Source organism: Limulus polyphemus, unplaced genomic scaffold (genome assembly GCF_000517525.1).
Source record: "Limulus polyphemus unplaced genomic scaffold, Limulus_polyphemus-2.1.2 Scaffold197, whole genome shotgun sequence".
NCBI lineage: Eukaryota > Metazoa > Arthropoda > Merostomata > Xiphosura > Limulidae > Limulus > Limulus polyphemus.
Genome location: NW_013665807.1, coordinates 74,571 through 91,915, shown reverse-complemented (window position 1 = coordinate 91,915; position 17,345 = coordinate 74,571). Strand labels below are relative to the sequence as shown.

General features: G+C 31.6%; 1 protein-coding gene across 5 annotated transcripts in view; it reads left to right on the top strand.

The window, feature by feature from the left end:
* LOC106478298 (ATP-binding cassette sub-family G member 1-like) overlaps positions 1-17,345 on the top strand; it is a 110,267-nt gene that overhangs the window by 23,426 nt on the left and 69,496 nt on the right. For all 5 annotated transcript variants that reach the window (XM_022381871.1, XM_013938828.2, XM_022381872.1 and 2 more), the window contains exon 5: positions 11,181-11,326. In XM_022381871.1, the coding sequence (XP_022237579.1) occupies positions 11,181-11,326 (146 nt within the window). The remainder of the gene's footprint in view (positions 1-11,180; positions 11,327-17,345) is intronic.

Sequence of the window (17,345 nt, the reverse complement as noted above, 5' to 3'; positions counted from 1 at the left end):
AATGATTCAGTTTATAATCCATAAGTCTTATAGGAAGTAAATATGCTACAAAAAGATAAAAAGGAAACAATGCATATTTGCTTAAAGCATAGGTATGAAACCAAAAAAGTGAGAGTAATTTTGTTCTTGATTTGATTGAATGGAAGAAAAACATTCTCTACTCTGATAATCATAGACAGTACAGTGTTATAATATTAAATAAATTAAAAAATTGGGAAAAACATCCTATCTACCCACTCTAATTTTTCCTACAGCGTTGTGGTGAAACTGAATTAACTCTAGAACTACATTGGATAGGTGCACTTGATAATTGAATATTCTATTCAGATATCTATTATGGAGCAGTACTAAATCTCACTAACTGAGCTAATGTTAGATGAGATGAAGAGACTGGACACAAAGTAAACAACAAAGTGCACAGTCTTTATTATGACAAAGAAACAAATGCATCGTGTGTACTTACAGTTATAATTGCCGTGGATGATCTCCTTTACTGGTTATTTTATTCAAACTGCTCAAGTTGAAAGGCACTGCTATCAACATCCTTATACATCATGTATTAAGCAATGTTCTCACTGAATAGTAACTGATATTATATACTTTCAAGAACAACAAAGAAACAAAGGTTACTTGAAATAAGATCAACTTAATGATTTTCTGACCACGTGTTAAAGTGAAACCAGCACATATTCAAAACAAAGAATTAATTCAGAATAAATGTTTTAATAGTACAAGAAGATATAAATACATGACATATTCAAATATCACATTTCATGTCTTCCCTACTTCACGCTCATTCTCAAGCCAATAATTAGCTTTAATTTTAAAATCAATAACCTTTACGTTCTGATTGATCAAGAATCATGTTGATTCTTTCTCACTCCCAAAAATGTGCTACAAAGAAGTTAATACAATAGTACAAAAATACCATTTAACAAAGAACTGATACTACTTTAAAAACAAATCCCTTTAAACATACATGTACAAGTAAGACACACACACTAACAGAAAAACCCTTTAACATAGAAATGTTACAATATAATACAACCCATAACACTAATAATGAGAAAATAACAGTGCAAGTGAAAGAACTCCTTAACAATGATAATGAATGCATCAGGTCCTTTAATCTTGTGTGTATGGCTGGTTCAAAGTGCACATGTCATGATCTTTTACAGAGCTGCATTCAAAATTGAATTATTATCAATATATGTCATACTTGACTAACAATTTGTGGTCTATGGGTTCAAACCTTGTTACCGAACATGCTCCTCATTCAGCCATGGGGGCATTATAAAGTGAAGGCTAATCCCATTATTTGTTGCTAAAAGAGCAGCCTAAGAGTTGGCAGTGGGTAATGTTGTCTATTTGCCTTCCCTCAAGTTTATTGCTTCAAAATTACTGATAGTTAGAGCAGATAGCACTTGAGTAACTATGCACAAAATTCAACAAAAAAAATGTGGATAAACTTGCCTTCAAAACATAGTTTATAGTAAAAGTTTTATATAATTTGAAAAGGAAATATTAATAAAGAATTGTCAACCTTTATTTCACTGTGTCACATGTCTGTGCACTTGGATTATATATCTTCAGTAATACAGCTTTCAGGGTGTCAAACCAATTGGAAATAAAATTATACATGATTACAAGTAAGAATATCAAATTTGAATCACCTACTTTGTTGATTTGCTGAGATATCAATAAATTTGTCAACCCCACCACAGAAGCCCCTCTGTTCTGTTTTAATTAAGTAAATAATTATCTCTGCTGATGAACATGTTTATAACCGATTTAAATAGCAGATTATTTTCTACATAAATCTTATGATCTTGTGTTTGTTTTTGGCAAGTTTAGAAGAAGAGCTTGATTGTTGCTGAGCATAGATGTTGCTTTGAGCAGAAATGGAATCTTTTAACATATTTATGAATAAGTTAGAAAGACAGGTACATTATAGTGATTTTAGGACATTCTATTCTGTTGACTGATGTATCTTTTGTGTTCAAGAAATGCATATTTGAAAGTTACATTAGTTTTTGTTTGTACAGTTGAACTTAGAGAAAAAAAGATCTAGTAGAGTTATGTCTTTGAGAACAAAAGTTGATATAGTCCATGCCATGGAGTATGTTGGTGCATGAGAAACTGTTAATGTGTTCCCACTCTCACTTATTCTTTTGTATGGATAAAAACCTCTTTCATTGTATAAATCAGGCAATAAAAGGACCTGACAATTGAAGAAAATGACAACCATTGCTTTGCAAGCTATCACAAGGTTCCTAGTACTATCAGCTAACTAAATTTAAGGCCATGTTAAGACCAAGCTAAAGACAAATTTAAGAGCTGTAGACATGTATATGTGTGTGCTGTTTATTGGATCACATCGTACTGCAACATGAATATTTATGAAAAATACATCATCATTGAGAATGCACTAATTTATTATGTTGAATTTTGCTTCAACATACTCTAAGAAGCCAGTAAATTTCAAAACTAAAAAAAAAAAACAATCAAGCAGGAAATGTGTTAAGCACAACTGTTTGCACTGAACTAATGCACACACCTTGCAATAGGCTTCTTACTTACTATATCAGACCAACCAATGGTTGTATTGATGGTCCTCCAGCCACTTATTATAGAACACGCAATTTCCCATGATTGCATTAACATTTCAATACAAACAATAATTCACAAACTGTGATTACGGTGCTTAAAGTCTCGGGAATCAAATAGTTCATAACCATGGTAGGCCTAGTCCTGCCATTTGCATTAACAGCACTATTAAAAGAAGCCACACTCAATTTTGTGATTCTGGTCCAAGTAATAGGCCTAGACAGAATGAACACATAGCAAACTGAATTTAGTACTTACAATTTTGTGTCAGCTTAGACAGAATGAATGCAAAATACTGTAATGCTGTATGGCATCAATACCCACAGAAATTAAATTTAAGACTTTTTTTTTTTATAAACCTCAAAAGACAAAACCTGTGAAGTTAAGACTTTTTAAGAACTGCTAGGAACCCTGTATCAAGTAATGTTCACATGACTGTTTACATACAATACTGATTACCACAAAACTAGCATAGCTGATGCTAGCAGATATAATGCATTACCATTTTGCACAAATGGAGAGTTTGAAAACTCAGCTGAGGTCGAAATAGTGTATTTAACTGTTTTACACTCACAAAAAACAAACCTATCATTCTATAGGTATTTGAAAAACTTGTAGCATTCTGCCACAAACTAGTCTGGCTCTGTATGTACTAAATTGGATTATACCACTCAATAAAATAAAGTTAAGAAAATTTGTTGATTATAAAAGCAGTTTGGCTGAAAGGGTTTTGTGACTTTTACTTTGTGAGCTATAGAGCAGTTTTCACGAAAAGGGATATCCTAAGGTTATCTGATAATAGTTCTATGATTAACACAGTTTAGGATTGTTAGTAACAAAAGATACACCTAATCCATCAACAGATTGCACAGCTGAAAATGATAAATAGGAGTTTGAAAACATAGACAAAAGGGCTTTGCAACCATTTCTTTCTGAACTACCAAGCAAGAATGACTCACCTGTCTATCAAAGTAGCAAGAGTTCCACAGAATATTCCACATACTTTTTGGTCCATATTTGTTGTAGATACACCTAAAAGATATAGAACTTCTACATCTGCAGTGAGGGAGTAGTGTTTTGCTGAAGTGTATATTGATATATACCATAGAAATAGCATGAATATTTAAGCTTGACTTAACCCTCTTGCTAAGGACAGGTCAAAGGTTGCATTTCATGACATTTTAGTTATTTTCAATATTTAATCAAGCATCTTTACTTTCATTATATGCCAATAAAATTGGCATCACAACATAGTTTATAACTGAAGTTTAATTTTTTAATTTGAAGAGAATATTTAAAAAAATGCTAAATTGCTTCTTTTGTATGTCATACTGCATGTTTTTCTAGTTTTATTGCTCAGTTTATATTCTATTATGCCTAAAATATGATGTCTACGTTGGTTAATGAATTAAGAACTTAAATTGCAGACATTTACAAGTTAGAATATAAAAATAAGAAATCCCCACCTTTTTGATTTGCAAACCTACCAGGGTAGTCCTGCCCACTACTCCATTCTTTTGAAACCTCTGGTCTACTCACACCTATTTTCCTATTTAAAACCAACAGAAAGAGCACATTCCAAACAACATAAATCTAACAGTCATATGTAATTGGCTTGAAGGGAAACTTGTAATTTGACTAGGAATTTTGATGTCTGTAGACTGAGTTGTTCTGAAGAGAAATGAAATTTTGTACCCCCTTATAGCTTAGTTAGTAAGACAGATAAGTCACAGCAGTTTTATGTGTACCAGTATAGTCATTTCATAATTTTTGGTTTTCTAATATGTATCTCTTAAGTCTACAAAAATTAATTTGTTTTCTCCTCCACTTGAGAGAATAAACAAGGCTGACAGCAAGGTTTAGATGGTTCAAATCAATTTCATAACATCAAAGGTACTAGAAATCAGTGTTTTTCTATTTCTTAATTTATTGTTCTATGTTTTAGGAAAAAATAATAAAAATTAAACATAAATATTTATGAGTAAATAGTAATAATATATATATATATACTTCTTCATAATCTCATACACATTTTGTACATCCAGTCCCTTGTGGAATATTCTTCTATATAACTTGCTGCTGTTTTATCAGAAATAACCTTGACTCCTACATGATGTCCAAGATACAGACATTCAATCAATGTACAAAGTGTCACTGTATGGTGAGACAGTCTATCTTCATTAACAAGTTGTAGGTCTGGGTGATAAAGTATGATTGAATCCTACTCTTACAATGTTGTAATACAGCATGCTATCATCTTTAAACAGTTTTTAAGACTTATCAGCCATTTCAGCAATGCACAGTCCACTCAAACAGTGATCTTTATACCATACATGTTTCGTTAACTTCAAGTAGTTTTTCTATCAATATCTCCATATAGGAATGAAAAGCATATGACTAGCAATTAAAAGTCCTAATATATACTGCAATTGCAATAACACTGCTCCAGTTACTCTATAACTGGGATCAGTGTCTAGGAGGAATTCACAGTCCCTGTACAGATATGCCAGCATTGATATTTCTACTAAAGAACACTTCAGGGACTAGAATGGTTACTGACATTCCTCACTTATTTGAAGTGCACCTCCAACATAGTAAGAGCCAATAATATTGAGGCAGTCTTCATGAAGTTGACCAGAAATCTTCAGTAATACATTGAAAAAACTAAGAAAACTGCAGACTTCTCCTCTGCCACTTGTTGAGGTAGATTTCACACTACTGCTATTTGAGTAGGGCCTGTGGAAATTCCTTATCTACTGATAATATGACTTAGAAATTCAAATTTTGTTAGATTAATACATGTTTTCTTAGTTTCAGTTTCAATTCTACTTTTTAATCAACTGGACTACCATCTTCAGGTTTTGAGCCATAGACTTGAACATGCGATCAAACACCATGATGTCATCAACATGGATCAGTTACTTCTCCCATTGCAACCTCTTCGTTCTATGTTCCAGTTACCCTTCAAAAGTGGTGGGTGTGTTACACAGGCCGAATGGCATGACACAAAATTTGTACAAGCCATCTCTCAGGCTAAAAGCAGTGTCATTTCTGCTCTCGTCATCCAAATCAACTTGCCATTGTCGAGATACCAGGTCTAAAGTATTGAACTAATGACCCCTTCCATTGTATCCAACATTCATGTATTCATGGCAGTGGAAAGGCACCATTGAGAGATTCATCTATCTAAAATCATTGCAGGATCTGGGCATGCGTTATTTCTTTATGAAAATCACTACCAGATTTCCAAGCACTCTGAAAGCTGTAGGATTTCAATCTTTAACTGTCATTGTATTTTAGCACTAGCTAACTCCCTAATGCTCTAAGGAAGCCTGAATGGTGTTTTTTAAGTCTATGTAAATCACCTGTGTCTGTGTGTAGTTGTTTGACTGGTTCAACACTATCAGCCATCCTGTCACATAAATACACTGGCATATTCTGCCAGCAAGTTACTGAGTTGCTACTGGTGTGTGATTCAAGATTTTCTGTCAACTAGCAATTACAGATTTGTTGGTATTCATGTATTTACTTTTAGATGTGTCATGGCAGACACAAACCTAGCATTATCATTGGTTATTAATGCTTCACTTAGTGTGCCAATCATAGTTCTATCTTGTAGCTGGAAACTGACTGTTGATAATTGCAGAAGAACACTGGGACTTAATCCCACCTTGGATAGATAATTGTCCAAGCTTATATACGGACACATTAGACATTTTTCATAGAAAACCAATAAATACTACTTGTATTCATGGGGGTACTGTGACTTCCTTTCCCACATGCATATATGCAGTTCACTGTTCCATAGGTTAATCAGTCTGATATGGGATAACTACTACAGATCATAAGTTCAAACATTTCATAGCTGATACTGATTGAAAAGCTTCACAGTCCATCTAACCCAAGAATGCAGTTACCTTAACTGAGGCCATCAACAACTGCCTTCCATCTGTAAGTGAAATCTTCTAAACATACCCAGAGTGTGACCTCTACATTCATGTCTTGTTTATCTTCATTCACTAGAACAATGTTAGTGTGATAGTTCTGAGTTTTTGTTTTTTCCTGATATACATTGAGATATACTATTATTCTGACCACTCTTGTATCAACTGGGAACCCTTATCTCTTGCCCTTGCTCTCCTAATAGGTTCATATCAAGATCCATCCAGTCCTGAAAGTGCTGGTCTGACCACCACACTTAAGTGCTAGCTGCTAGTTGAATTCGTAGTGTCAGTGGCCATTTCCAACTACAGCTTTTCTAGTTTCTCATAGCTACAGCCACAGTATTCACTACCTACAGTTAATTATAAATAAACAACAATTGCCTTGTCTATCTTGCTGCTTGGCAGTTCATATAAAAGTGACCCAATGCTCCACAACTAAAGAATGTATCTTACTTCTTCTTTCAAGGGTAATGTTCAGATGAAAGCCTTGTTAGCATGTGTTGCAACATAAAACCTTTGGGAGGACTTAGATAACACTGCCATCTTACTGGATACTGGTATGGTTGGTTAATACATAGTTGAGTTCAAATCTGGCACAATGTAGCTGCCTGGATAGGACAGTCTGTTCAAGGTAAATTCTTCTTCTTTTAAGACTGATTCAAAGTTATCACTTCTTATTGCACCACAATAGAATGCACCTCAGTAGTGGTGAAAAGATATATCATTCACAGGTGATACCACATCATTTTTCCAGATAGTTCTTCCAGACTTGTCTACGTGGATATCCCTGCACTCTGCCAGGGAAGGCCATTGCAAGGTAAGCTGTACCATCCAAATGGTACATATCTGTTAAATGTGAATGTGACTTTTTGCCCCTTAGATAACTGAGTTGTCCACAAAAGCATTGGCACAGTGCTGTAGAGACCCTCAGTGGTCCTGAAGCTTTGATGAAAGGTAGGCTTCTCATCCAAGGTGGCAGAATGATATAGTGCTGTAGGCAACTCATCTGTTGGCTCTGCTTGATTCCACGCTTACTAGAGGATTTGCTGTCTTGCCTAGTCCAAATCTTTCCCATAGTGTGGTTCTAATAACCTCCAGTGTTTCAGTAGGTTTGTTCTTACTTAAGAGAGCCATCTATTTGATACATCTGAGACTACCTCCAACTCCAGGCCTCTACTCACCAGTCAAAAGTCCCAGAATTTGTGATTCTAACGGTGGATGCGGAAGTCAGGATTATTCACTACTCTTTCTGTTGTCTATCCTCATCTTTGACTTATTTCCATCTATCGCCCCTAGATAGATTCTAATTATTTTCCCCAGCTAGCCAACCAGCTTTACCATGGTTTCTACTCATTTACTGCTTGGTGACTCAGGAACCTCTACATTTTCCGTCTTGGAGGTCCCTTTTACATACACCTTAAACATCTATCTTTTACCATGACATGCCACACCTTCATCTTCATTCATATATCTTTTGTCTGGTCTTTTCAAAACATGCAGATTAGGCTATTTTCTTGCTTACTTTTGTCAGCTCTCTTTCCTTATTAATAGTGCAATTAGATGGTTGATTGATGTTGTTACATTCTCTACTCCCATCTTCAGATCACATGACTCTCCTTTCTCTAACTTCCTTTTTACTGGACTTTTCATGAGTGGTCTTTACATTTTTATTGCCACCAGATACAGAGTGGCTTTGTTGATGGTCTTTCATCTTTTTTCTGGCCATTTTTATGTTCTTTCTCTGGTTCATATGGACTTCTTCCGGGCGTTTCTAGTAATTCATCCTTGTCTAGTTCCTTTAATAGGCTGAAATCTCTGTTTAGTTGTCAAGGCTCTCACAAGTTCTCTGTTCAAGTTTTATGCCATTTGTTCAAAGTATCATCTTTCTCTTAAGACATTTCTTTTTCTTATTTGTGGGATTAGTCATTCAGATATATTTGCCTTAGATACCTCCTATACTTTTTTTTCACAGGGCCAGGCTCATGTTTTGTTCAGACTGTTTGTTCCTCCTCAAGAATTGTTTTCTACCATATATTTTTCTATAACTTCTATATATATGATAAACCTTCACATTTTGCCTGACTTTGTAACACTTTACAAAAAGCAGAAAGTTCTTATGACAGAATTTTTTCTGAATAACCACTTGTATTGGACAAAGAGTATTCCCTGTTTAGAATGGATGTGGTCTTTCACACAGTGCTGCTCCCATGAGGTCTCACCCTTCATTGGGAGATGACAAACTTCATGAGTTTTTCATTTTTGTCATTTTAATTTCAGGATCTCATCTATTTTTATTCATTTCTTCAAACTGGCCTCTATACCATATTTTCTGTTTGGGACTGGATTCTAGCTCTTTGTTCTGTGGGAAGGAGAATAACTTTGTCTGAAATTTACACTTCATTTAGCTGAAAATGTATTTCAGATAGATACTCACCTCTTCACAGATTCATCCACCCTATCCCCAATTGGAGTGTTCTCTTCACCTCAGCGAGAATAAGCTTTTGGTCTACACAAAATTCTCAATGGGATTACTGTACCAAAAGGATATGGAGGAGCATAGTCTAATGTTGATTGCCCGATAGACTATCACAATTAAGTTTTTTATGTTTATGGGTGAGATATGTTAATATGGCTTGGCACCTAAACAAAAACATTTCAGCAGCAGTATCAAAGCCCTAGCTATTTCTTCTGTGGGGTGATCAGTATCTATCTGTAGTGCATTTAAGGTGAAAAAAAATTTTTAGTTTTGAACTTCTTCAATTTATTATATTTGCATTTTTCTTATAAGCTTTATTTTCAATGTTTTAATTTAGATGTGTACTAAAAGGAGCTCATTAAGATGAGTTATGATCTAGATATTATTTTGTGGAATTTGTAGAAGTAGGGTTATGTTGAAATTGCAAGAATCAATAAGCAGTTAATGAGTTATTCAGAATTCAATTTGTGATTTGGTTCAGAGTCAGTGGTCAGAATTATTACATATACTAGCATATAGCCCATCAAAAATGACAGGGCAAGTACTACCACTCCCATCCCATAGTATACCCTAACCTCACATTTTACAGCTAACTGAAATAAATACATTTTGTGAAATCAAGTTTGACCAACAAAGAGGCAGAAAAGTGCTATTGAGACAGTCAGATATCAGTAAATTTCTTTGTGAGCCAATCAAAATTAACATCATTCATGAAATTAATTTGTGGCATATTGGTAGAATAATTATTGGTAAGAATCAGTTAGATTAGCAACTTCTAATATATAAAAAAGCCAGTGCATTTTGGTAACACTACATTGCAACATTGGTTTTTATATAATGTTGCTTAGCAGCAAAGGTATAACCTAATATCATTGTTAGTTAATGCAGTGAAAGTATAAAAGAAATGCATTTTGGTTTTTGTGACACCTCCTGTTTCAAGAAATTAACCATGACATGACTCACACTGGCTTTTATATTGGGTAGGTTAGCATAGAAATTCAGTAAATTTACTTGTAATTTAGACATGGTTGAATTAATATTGCAGTTTCTATTGAAGCACTTTTTGTGAACTTAGGCCCGACCGTGGTCAAAGTGAATATAGCCTGTAGCAAATATTATTGGAGAAATAAATTAACTCATTATTGTTAGATGGATCAGAAGTTGCCTTATTTCGCCAAATAATCCAGAAGACTCATCCAATGATGAAATACCTAACAAAAATGTTTTTTTTGTTTTTACAACATTTATGTACTTTGACATTCAACCCAAATATCATAATATATTCATTATTTATACATGTGTACATTAAATGATTTTGTCATTTAACTCTTGTGATAATACACGAACATCACTGGAAGAAACATTAAACCTGCTAATGATTTTATCAGTTTAATGTTTTTACTCTTTGGTTCTCTAACGTCAGTCTATCTGCGGAATAGAGAGTATCTGAAGAATTGGTGATTCTTTAAAGCTATATAATAAAAAAACTCAAGAAACAGTAAACTAAAGTTGAACTGAAGAGGACATGTGAAAGTATAAAAACTTGTTTCCATTTAAACTTTTGGTTACATAATAATGGATCTAAACTTGAGTATTGTGTATTTACCTTCAATTATCAATCAGTGATGTTTCAAAATAGAATATAAATTTAAGCAAAAATGTATTGAAATATATATTATTTTATCAAATAAACATAGCACACAAAAATTATGTAAAAGTTTAAGATAAGCTCTCAGTATTTTTTGTTGCCTTTTTTAAATAAGTTTAGACATGTTTTCTTCCATTGTTCAAATATTTTGTTATATTTTTTTAATGTTTTGTTTATATAACCTGCTTAGGATTAGTTTCATTTTTGCAATCTGGTTTATATTAACTTAGTTGATTTTGTTTGATTAATTATTTTTACATGTTACTCTGTAGATATAAGTACTCTCTTTTTTTTATATTTGAATTATGTAAATTGACATATCTCTGTAGTGCAAAACCATACATTTTTCATGACCAGTTGTACTAATTCACTAAAATTAGAAATGCAGTTTGTAGTATGTTTTATAAATGGTGAATTTCTGATAATAGAATTATAAAATCCTGATAAAGAATTTTGTACTTGTAAATTGCAGTTTAAAAAGGGAAATTGCTGTTGTGTTCCATAGGTTTCTGAAATTATTGATGCACTTGGTCTAAAAGATTGCGCCAATACAAAAACCTGTCAGATTTCTGGTGGTCAGCGTAAACGCCTTTCCATAGGTCAGGAACTCGTAAATAATCCATCAATAATATTTTTGGATGAACCAACCAGGTATGTCAATATTCATAAGTTTTATTTTTTTAAATTTTATCTTTGTCATAAACTTGTATAGATTTTTTCCTTCATCAAGGAGCATTAGAAATACTTCATGTTACTCATTTGTTAAGAATTTTAATGCATAGCTGCATTTGTACATAGTATCTGTTAATGTTATAGTATATTGTGAAAGCTTTATGCTTCCATGTAACATGTGCATTTTTTTTAAGTTTCCTAGTACCTTTAAATTAATTCCATTATCATTTTTTTACTTAACATTTTCCTTGCTAACATTTTAATTTTTTTAACTACTGATGCCAGTTGCTGCGTACTTGAATAGTGTGTTTAATATTTAATACAGAAGTGTGGGTTAAAAAGAAAGGTTGAGCAAGTTTTTTTAACATTCATTATTTTCTCAGGAATTGGCAAATAAACTTAACAAATGCATTAACCCTCTCACTGTGGAGAGGTCAAAGAGCTTGTCACATTTTAGAGTTATTTAAAAAAAATTAATCAAGTAACTTTATTGTCAATATTGTGGTTCATAAAAGAAATTTTAATATTTTATATGTTTTAATATTGTAGTTCAAAAGAAAGTATTAAAAACAAGATGCTAAGTATCCTTTTTTTTTATCTCACAGGTCATGTTCTCTTATCTTATTGGTCACTTTTATATTGTATTACACCTATCATACAACATCTGTAGTGATTAATGAATTATGAACCTAAATTTCAGATATTTGAAATATAAAATAATAACCTTCCATTTTAATTTGCTGAGATATCAATATATTTAGTAAACCTACCAGAGTAGCTCCTCCCACTACTTGTAATGTTTACTAAAATCTTGAAAGATTTTTGTGAAGATACACAAAACATGTTAAAAGTATTAACAAGGAAACTCTGATAGTCACATGGTCAGTGTAGTATACTGTGTAGCGAAAGGATTAAGTAATATACACATTGTAGCTTACTGCACAGTATTTTGTTATGAATTATTTTCTAAATAAGAGATCAAAAGATTGATTTTAACTTTGCTTCTGATAACTTTTTAAATCAGATAAACATACTCAACTTGTGAAAATGGGAAATGTGTTTTTATTTTCTGGAATTTAAGACATAGTTGTTTATTTGAAAGTTACTACTATTTTTGTTATTGTATGTTTCATTTTTATTTGAACATTGTGAATCCCGTAACTCCTATATATTCAAGAAATAGATGTTTTTTCCTGACCATGAGATGATAAGGATTTTATACCTATGGTAAATATATGTTGACAACACCTTTGTTGGTTTCACTTTTCCAAATATATATATATACACGTTTTTTGAACATATAAACTCCACTTACCCTAACATTAAATTCACCATTAAACACGAAAATAACAAACAGTTATCATTTCTTAACCTTGACATTATTAGATCTGACACGTGGTTCAAAACAAAATTCTCTGAAAAATCGCTCACACAGTCATCTACTTTCCCTGGAATTCTGCCCATGAATCCAAACTAAAAATCAATATATTAAAAAACCTTATTGACACAGCTTTAAGACTGCTCAACTGACTATATAGATGAAGAAATCAACTCTATAAAGCAATGCTTCATTCACACCAATAAATTTCCCCTAACCATTGTAAAGCTGTCTCCAACCTTTTTTCTAAAACGGGAGTTCCTCCTCATCAAATTCAATCCTAACTGTGTGTTGCTACCATGATAGTCCAGAAGCTAAATAACCAATTACTTCTGAAAACATTCCATATTACCACTGAAGATTGGAGCCCACATATCACTATGTAAAATATGTGTGATGATAAATCTAAAACTGTTTGTCCAGAATGTGAGGAAAGTGTTGCTCTGGGAACTTAAATCATCCTAACATATCTATAAGTTACACATCAGAATTTTTACAAATCATAGAGAACAAAAGCAGATTTCATTTTATCCCCTTCTCCAAAATACCCATGAAGTTACCTGAATACACACAGGTGGACTCCTGAGGATGTAACTTGCTTAAGTATGTTAGCTTGTTTTCTTGATTTGTTTAAGGCGTAGCTAATATTCAGTTAAACTTTTCACCGCTCAATAAAGATGCTGGCTTTCCTCATTCTAACGATACAAATAAATAAAGGTAAGCCAGAATATTTTTGTTTAGCTAATTATTATTACAGTGAGTTTTTAAAAGCCACATACTTATTTCTTTCCAAACACACACACATATATGTAATCTGTTTATAAAATTTTTTGCAGATTAAATAATTAGTATTAATGAATTGTTGTGTGTTGCTGTATTAATTTACACACACATGCCCATTTTATTTTATGTTTTTACTTAATTTAAGGACATTAACTGCCTATCACGTGTCAACTATATTTAATCAAGCTAGCTGTTTATTAGTTATTTATTCTGGCTACAAATGTTATAAAGTGTGATAGTAAGCAATGCCTCACATGTCCTTCTTTTAGTTCTTTTCATCTGATTATATATATAATTATTCTTTTTGTAAAGTAAGAAATGTAATCTATTTATTAATATGTGATATATGTAATATGCAATATATGGGACAAACTTCTAATCCTCTACACATTTCCATGAATCTAAATAGATCTCAAACTAAAAATAAGGTAGTAAATTTGGTTGAATTAGAACTTCAGAATTCATCCCTTTGCTTTGGTAGTGATTACAATTTCAGAAATTTTAATTCAAAAACAAACAGATTACAAAAACAGAATTTTTACATTCTTAAACTATATCCTTATTTTTGAATCAAGATTATAATGGTACTACTGTTATAAATTTAATAACAGTTGTATTGGTAATTTTTTTGTTTAGATAGTATTAATAAAGAATATACAAAAAGAAGTATTATAGGAAAAGGTAAAAATAGAATAAAATGGGTCAATGTTTTAGATTTTTGTATGGATTTAAATATTAAGCTTTATTTACTTGCCAACATTCATTGTTATTTCTACAAAGATATATATGAACTAAACATTTTAATATTAAAAGTATCAACAAAAACTGTAATGTCATTTAATTTTCAAAATAATCATGCTAAACATTTCATTTTTGATATCATAAAATTTAGGTTTAAGATAAGTAATTTAAATGATCTAATTAAAAAAATACTAATAAGAAAATCATTATATATTATAATTAATTTCAAACATAAAATATTATGAGTTTTAAATATCAATTTCCAATAGGACCACTTTATATAATTATAAAGATTTTAAAAATAATTTAGGTATAAATAATGTGTACAATTTACTGTGCGATTGCTCCTCAATTTATTTGGAAGATTCTTTGCATAAACATATTATTACTGTAAATTTGGATATAATAAAAGATAATTCTTTATGGAAAATCAAGGAAAAGGTGCTAATATAGAATACCTACAAAATGTAAAAAAAATAGATATTTTAAATTCTATAATAAAAAAACATAATGATTATATTCTAAAACTTAATTATTCTACACATTATCTTCCAAATTGGTTTTTAGATTAGAGATATTTTATGATTAATAGAATTAAGGATAAATTAGCTTTTATTAATTTAAATATCCAATAGATTTAACATTTTTTCAATTTAAAACTTAAAATTTGTAAAATACAGGAGAAATATATTATTGTGCTTAATGATAAAGCCAATTGCAGTTTTGGATTTATCTGCAAATTTTTTATGCACAAATTGTAACTAATGAGATAAACACAACACAAACTCTTAAGTTATAAAATAAGTTTAAAGAAGATATTATTAACAAATTGTTGAAAGCTACAAAAATATTTGATGTTTAAATCAAATCCATATTTAAAATGACCATATCTATATGCAATACCCAAAATACATAAATCTCCTATTAAATTTTGTTTTATTTCTACTTCATTAAAAACTATACAGAAACAACCTGCCATTTTAATAAGCAAAATAGTGAATTGGTTATTTGTTAATTTACAACAAAATGTTAATAATAAATATAATTTCACAATAATTAAAAAATAATGAACCTCTCCTAAAAACCCTAGAAAATTTAAATAAAACACAATTAGCAGATACAATACATTATTTACAACTATACCACTTAATAATTTAGTAAAGTTGATAAATCTGGTAATAGATCAATTTATTGATTCACCTTTAAAAGTAGAAAATCAAACATTTACTGCTGATAATATTGAAAACATATTCAGTTTTTGTCTATGTAATAATTATATTCATTTTGATAAATGCATTTATATGCAAGTAGTAGGTATTGTTACATATCTGCTTGTTTGTTAATTTCCGGTATAAATTCTTTCTGAGGAACTTTAGCAATACAAGTCCCTTCTTGATTAAACCAGTTTATTGTTTCTCGATACAAACTTTGAGTACACAGTAATTCCACAGTCAGTACATTTCTCATCACTTTAAACTTAACGACTATTATAATACATGCTATAAATCACAGTGATTCACAATATTGATAACTTCGCTCTCTACGAGTGCAAAACACACACTAGCCCAAAACTCACCATGACTACTGTTCGCTTTATCATACATTGATCCTGACTTTTCTCGCCAGGCTTATATACTAACAAAGAGGCGTCTCGATCACACTCAAGTTTCCCCGATAATTCGAGACACTCAGTCATGCATGCGCTAGCAGCATCACATGACTTTCGCTGTAGTAACAGTATACTTATGGGATCTAATTATTCAAGTTGTGTTGCTAATTTATATCTTTTTTTATTATGAAAATAAATTCATAAATAATTTTACAAATCTGGAATTATTTTCCTTAATATGTAGATATATTGACAATTTAATTAGCATTAATAACCCAGTAAAAAATGTTACATATCTGGTCGTTTGTTAATTTCCAGTATAAATTATTTCTGAGGAACTTTAGCGATACAAGTCCTTTCTTATTTAAAACTACTTTATTCTTTTTTACACTAACCATGGCTGGAGCAATATATCACATCCATTTTCTGGGAAGGATATTAGTATATAAAAAAAGTTATGTACAACCAAAGGAGGACACACCATTTCAAAGAATTAGAATAAACCTTCAATGTTTTTCATATAAGAGAAAAACTTTTACAACATAGGTTTAGGGTAGCATTGTGGTTGAAATCATGCCCCAGCTCTTTTGGAACAACATTCCCATCTTTAAAGTATATGTATGGTTATGAAAGAGAACCCTCCAACCCAAAAATTCCATACTGATCAGAGACTTGCATATTTCTGGGTATAGTTAAAATGTTAATAAAAAGGAATTTTAAGCTGAGAGTAGCTGAAAGTCAATGGTTATTTCTCTTGAGAAAGATGGCTGAAAAAATTGGTATTACAGCAATCTCATTGAACTACTTACCTGTCAAGCCCCTCCAATGTCACTCTACTGGACATTTGTGCTTATGGTCTGCTTAACTGTGATATCGGAAGGTGACACCTTTCTACAGTTGAAGGTTTGTGAAATGTTTCAGTAAATGATGTTGTCTAGTATTGACCTCACTCTCTTTCATCAATAGGTATAGTAGAATAAGTGGAACAAGCTGAAATTATTGAAAGCTATTTCCATGGCTGTTTATAAAGTGATAATATCCTTAAATAATGGTCAGGGAGGGCTATGTTTGGAGAGGCAGTATTTTTTCCTGTATTTAAGGAGAACTATTCTAACATTAATCAACGAGTGACATGTAGCACTTGGGGCAAATCTATTGTTATTTTAACCAAATTTACATACTAAGCTCTTCCATGTAATTATGACTTTAGAAACAAGAAATGTAGGTGGTGAAATAACAATTGTAAAATCGAAGTTTATTTTAGTTTGAAATAGCTGTTAATTTTTCCAAATACTCAATGCTCCATGGTAGCTCAGCAGTAAGTTAGTGGACTTGTAACACTAAAAGTCAGGTTTTGATACCCATTGTGTTGCTTTATGCTGGGCAATAAACATTTAAGCAAACCAAATACACTCTCTCTCTCTCTCTCTCTCTCTCTATATATATATATATATATATATATATATAGTAATTAGTGTCTACTATAT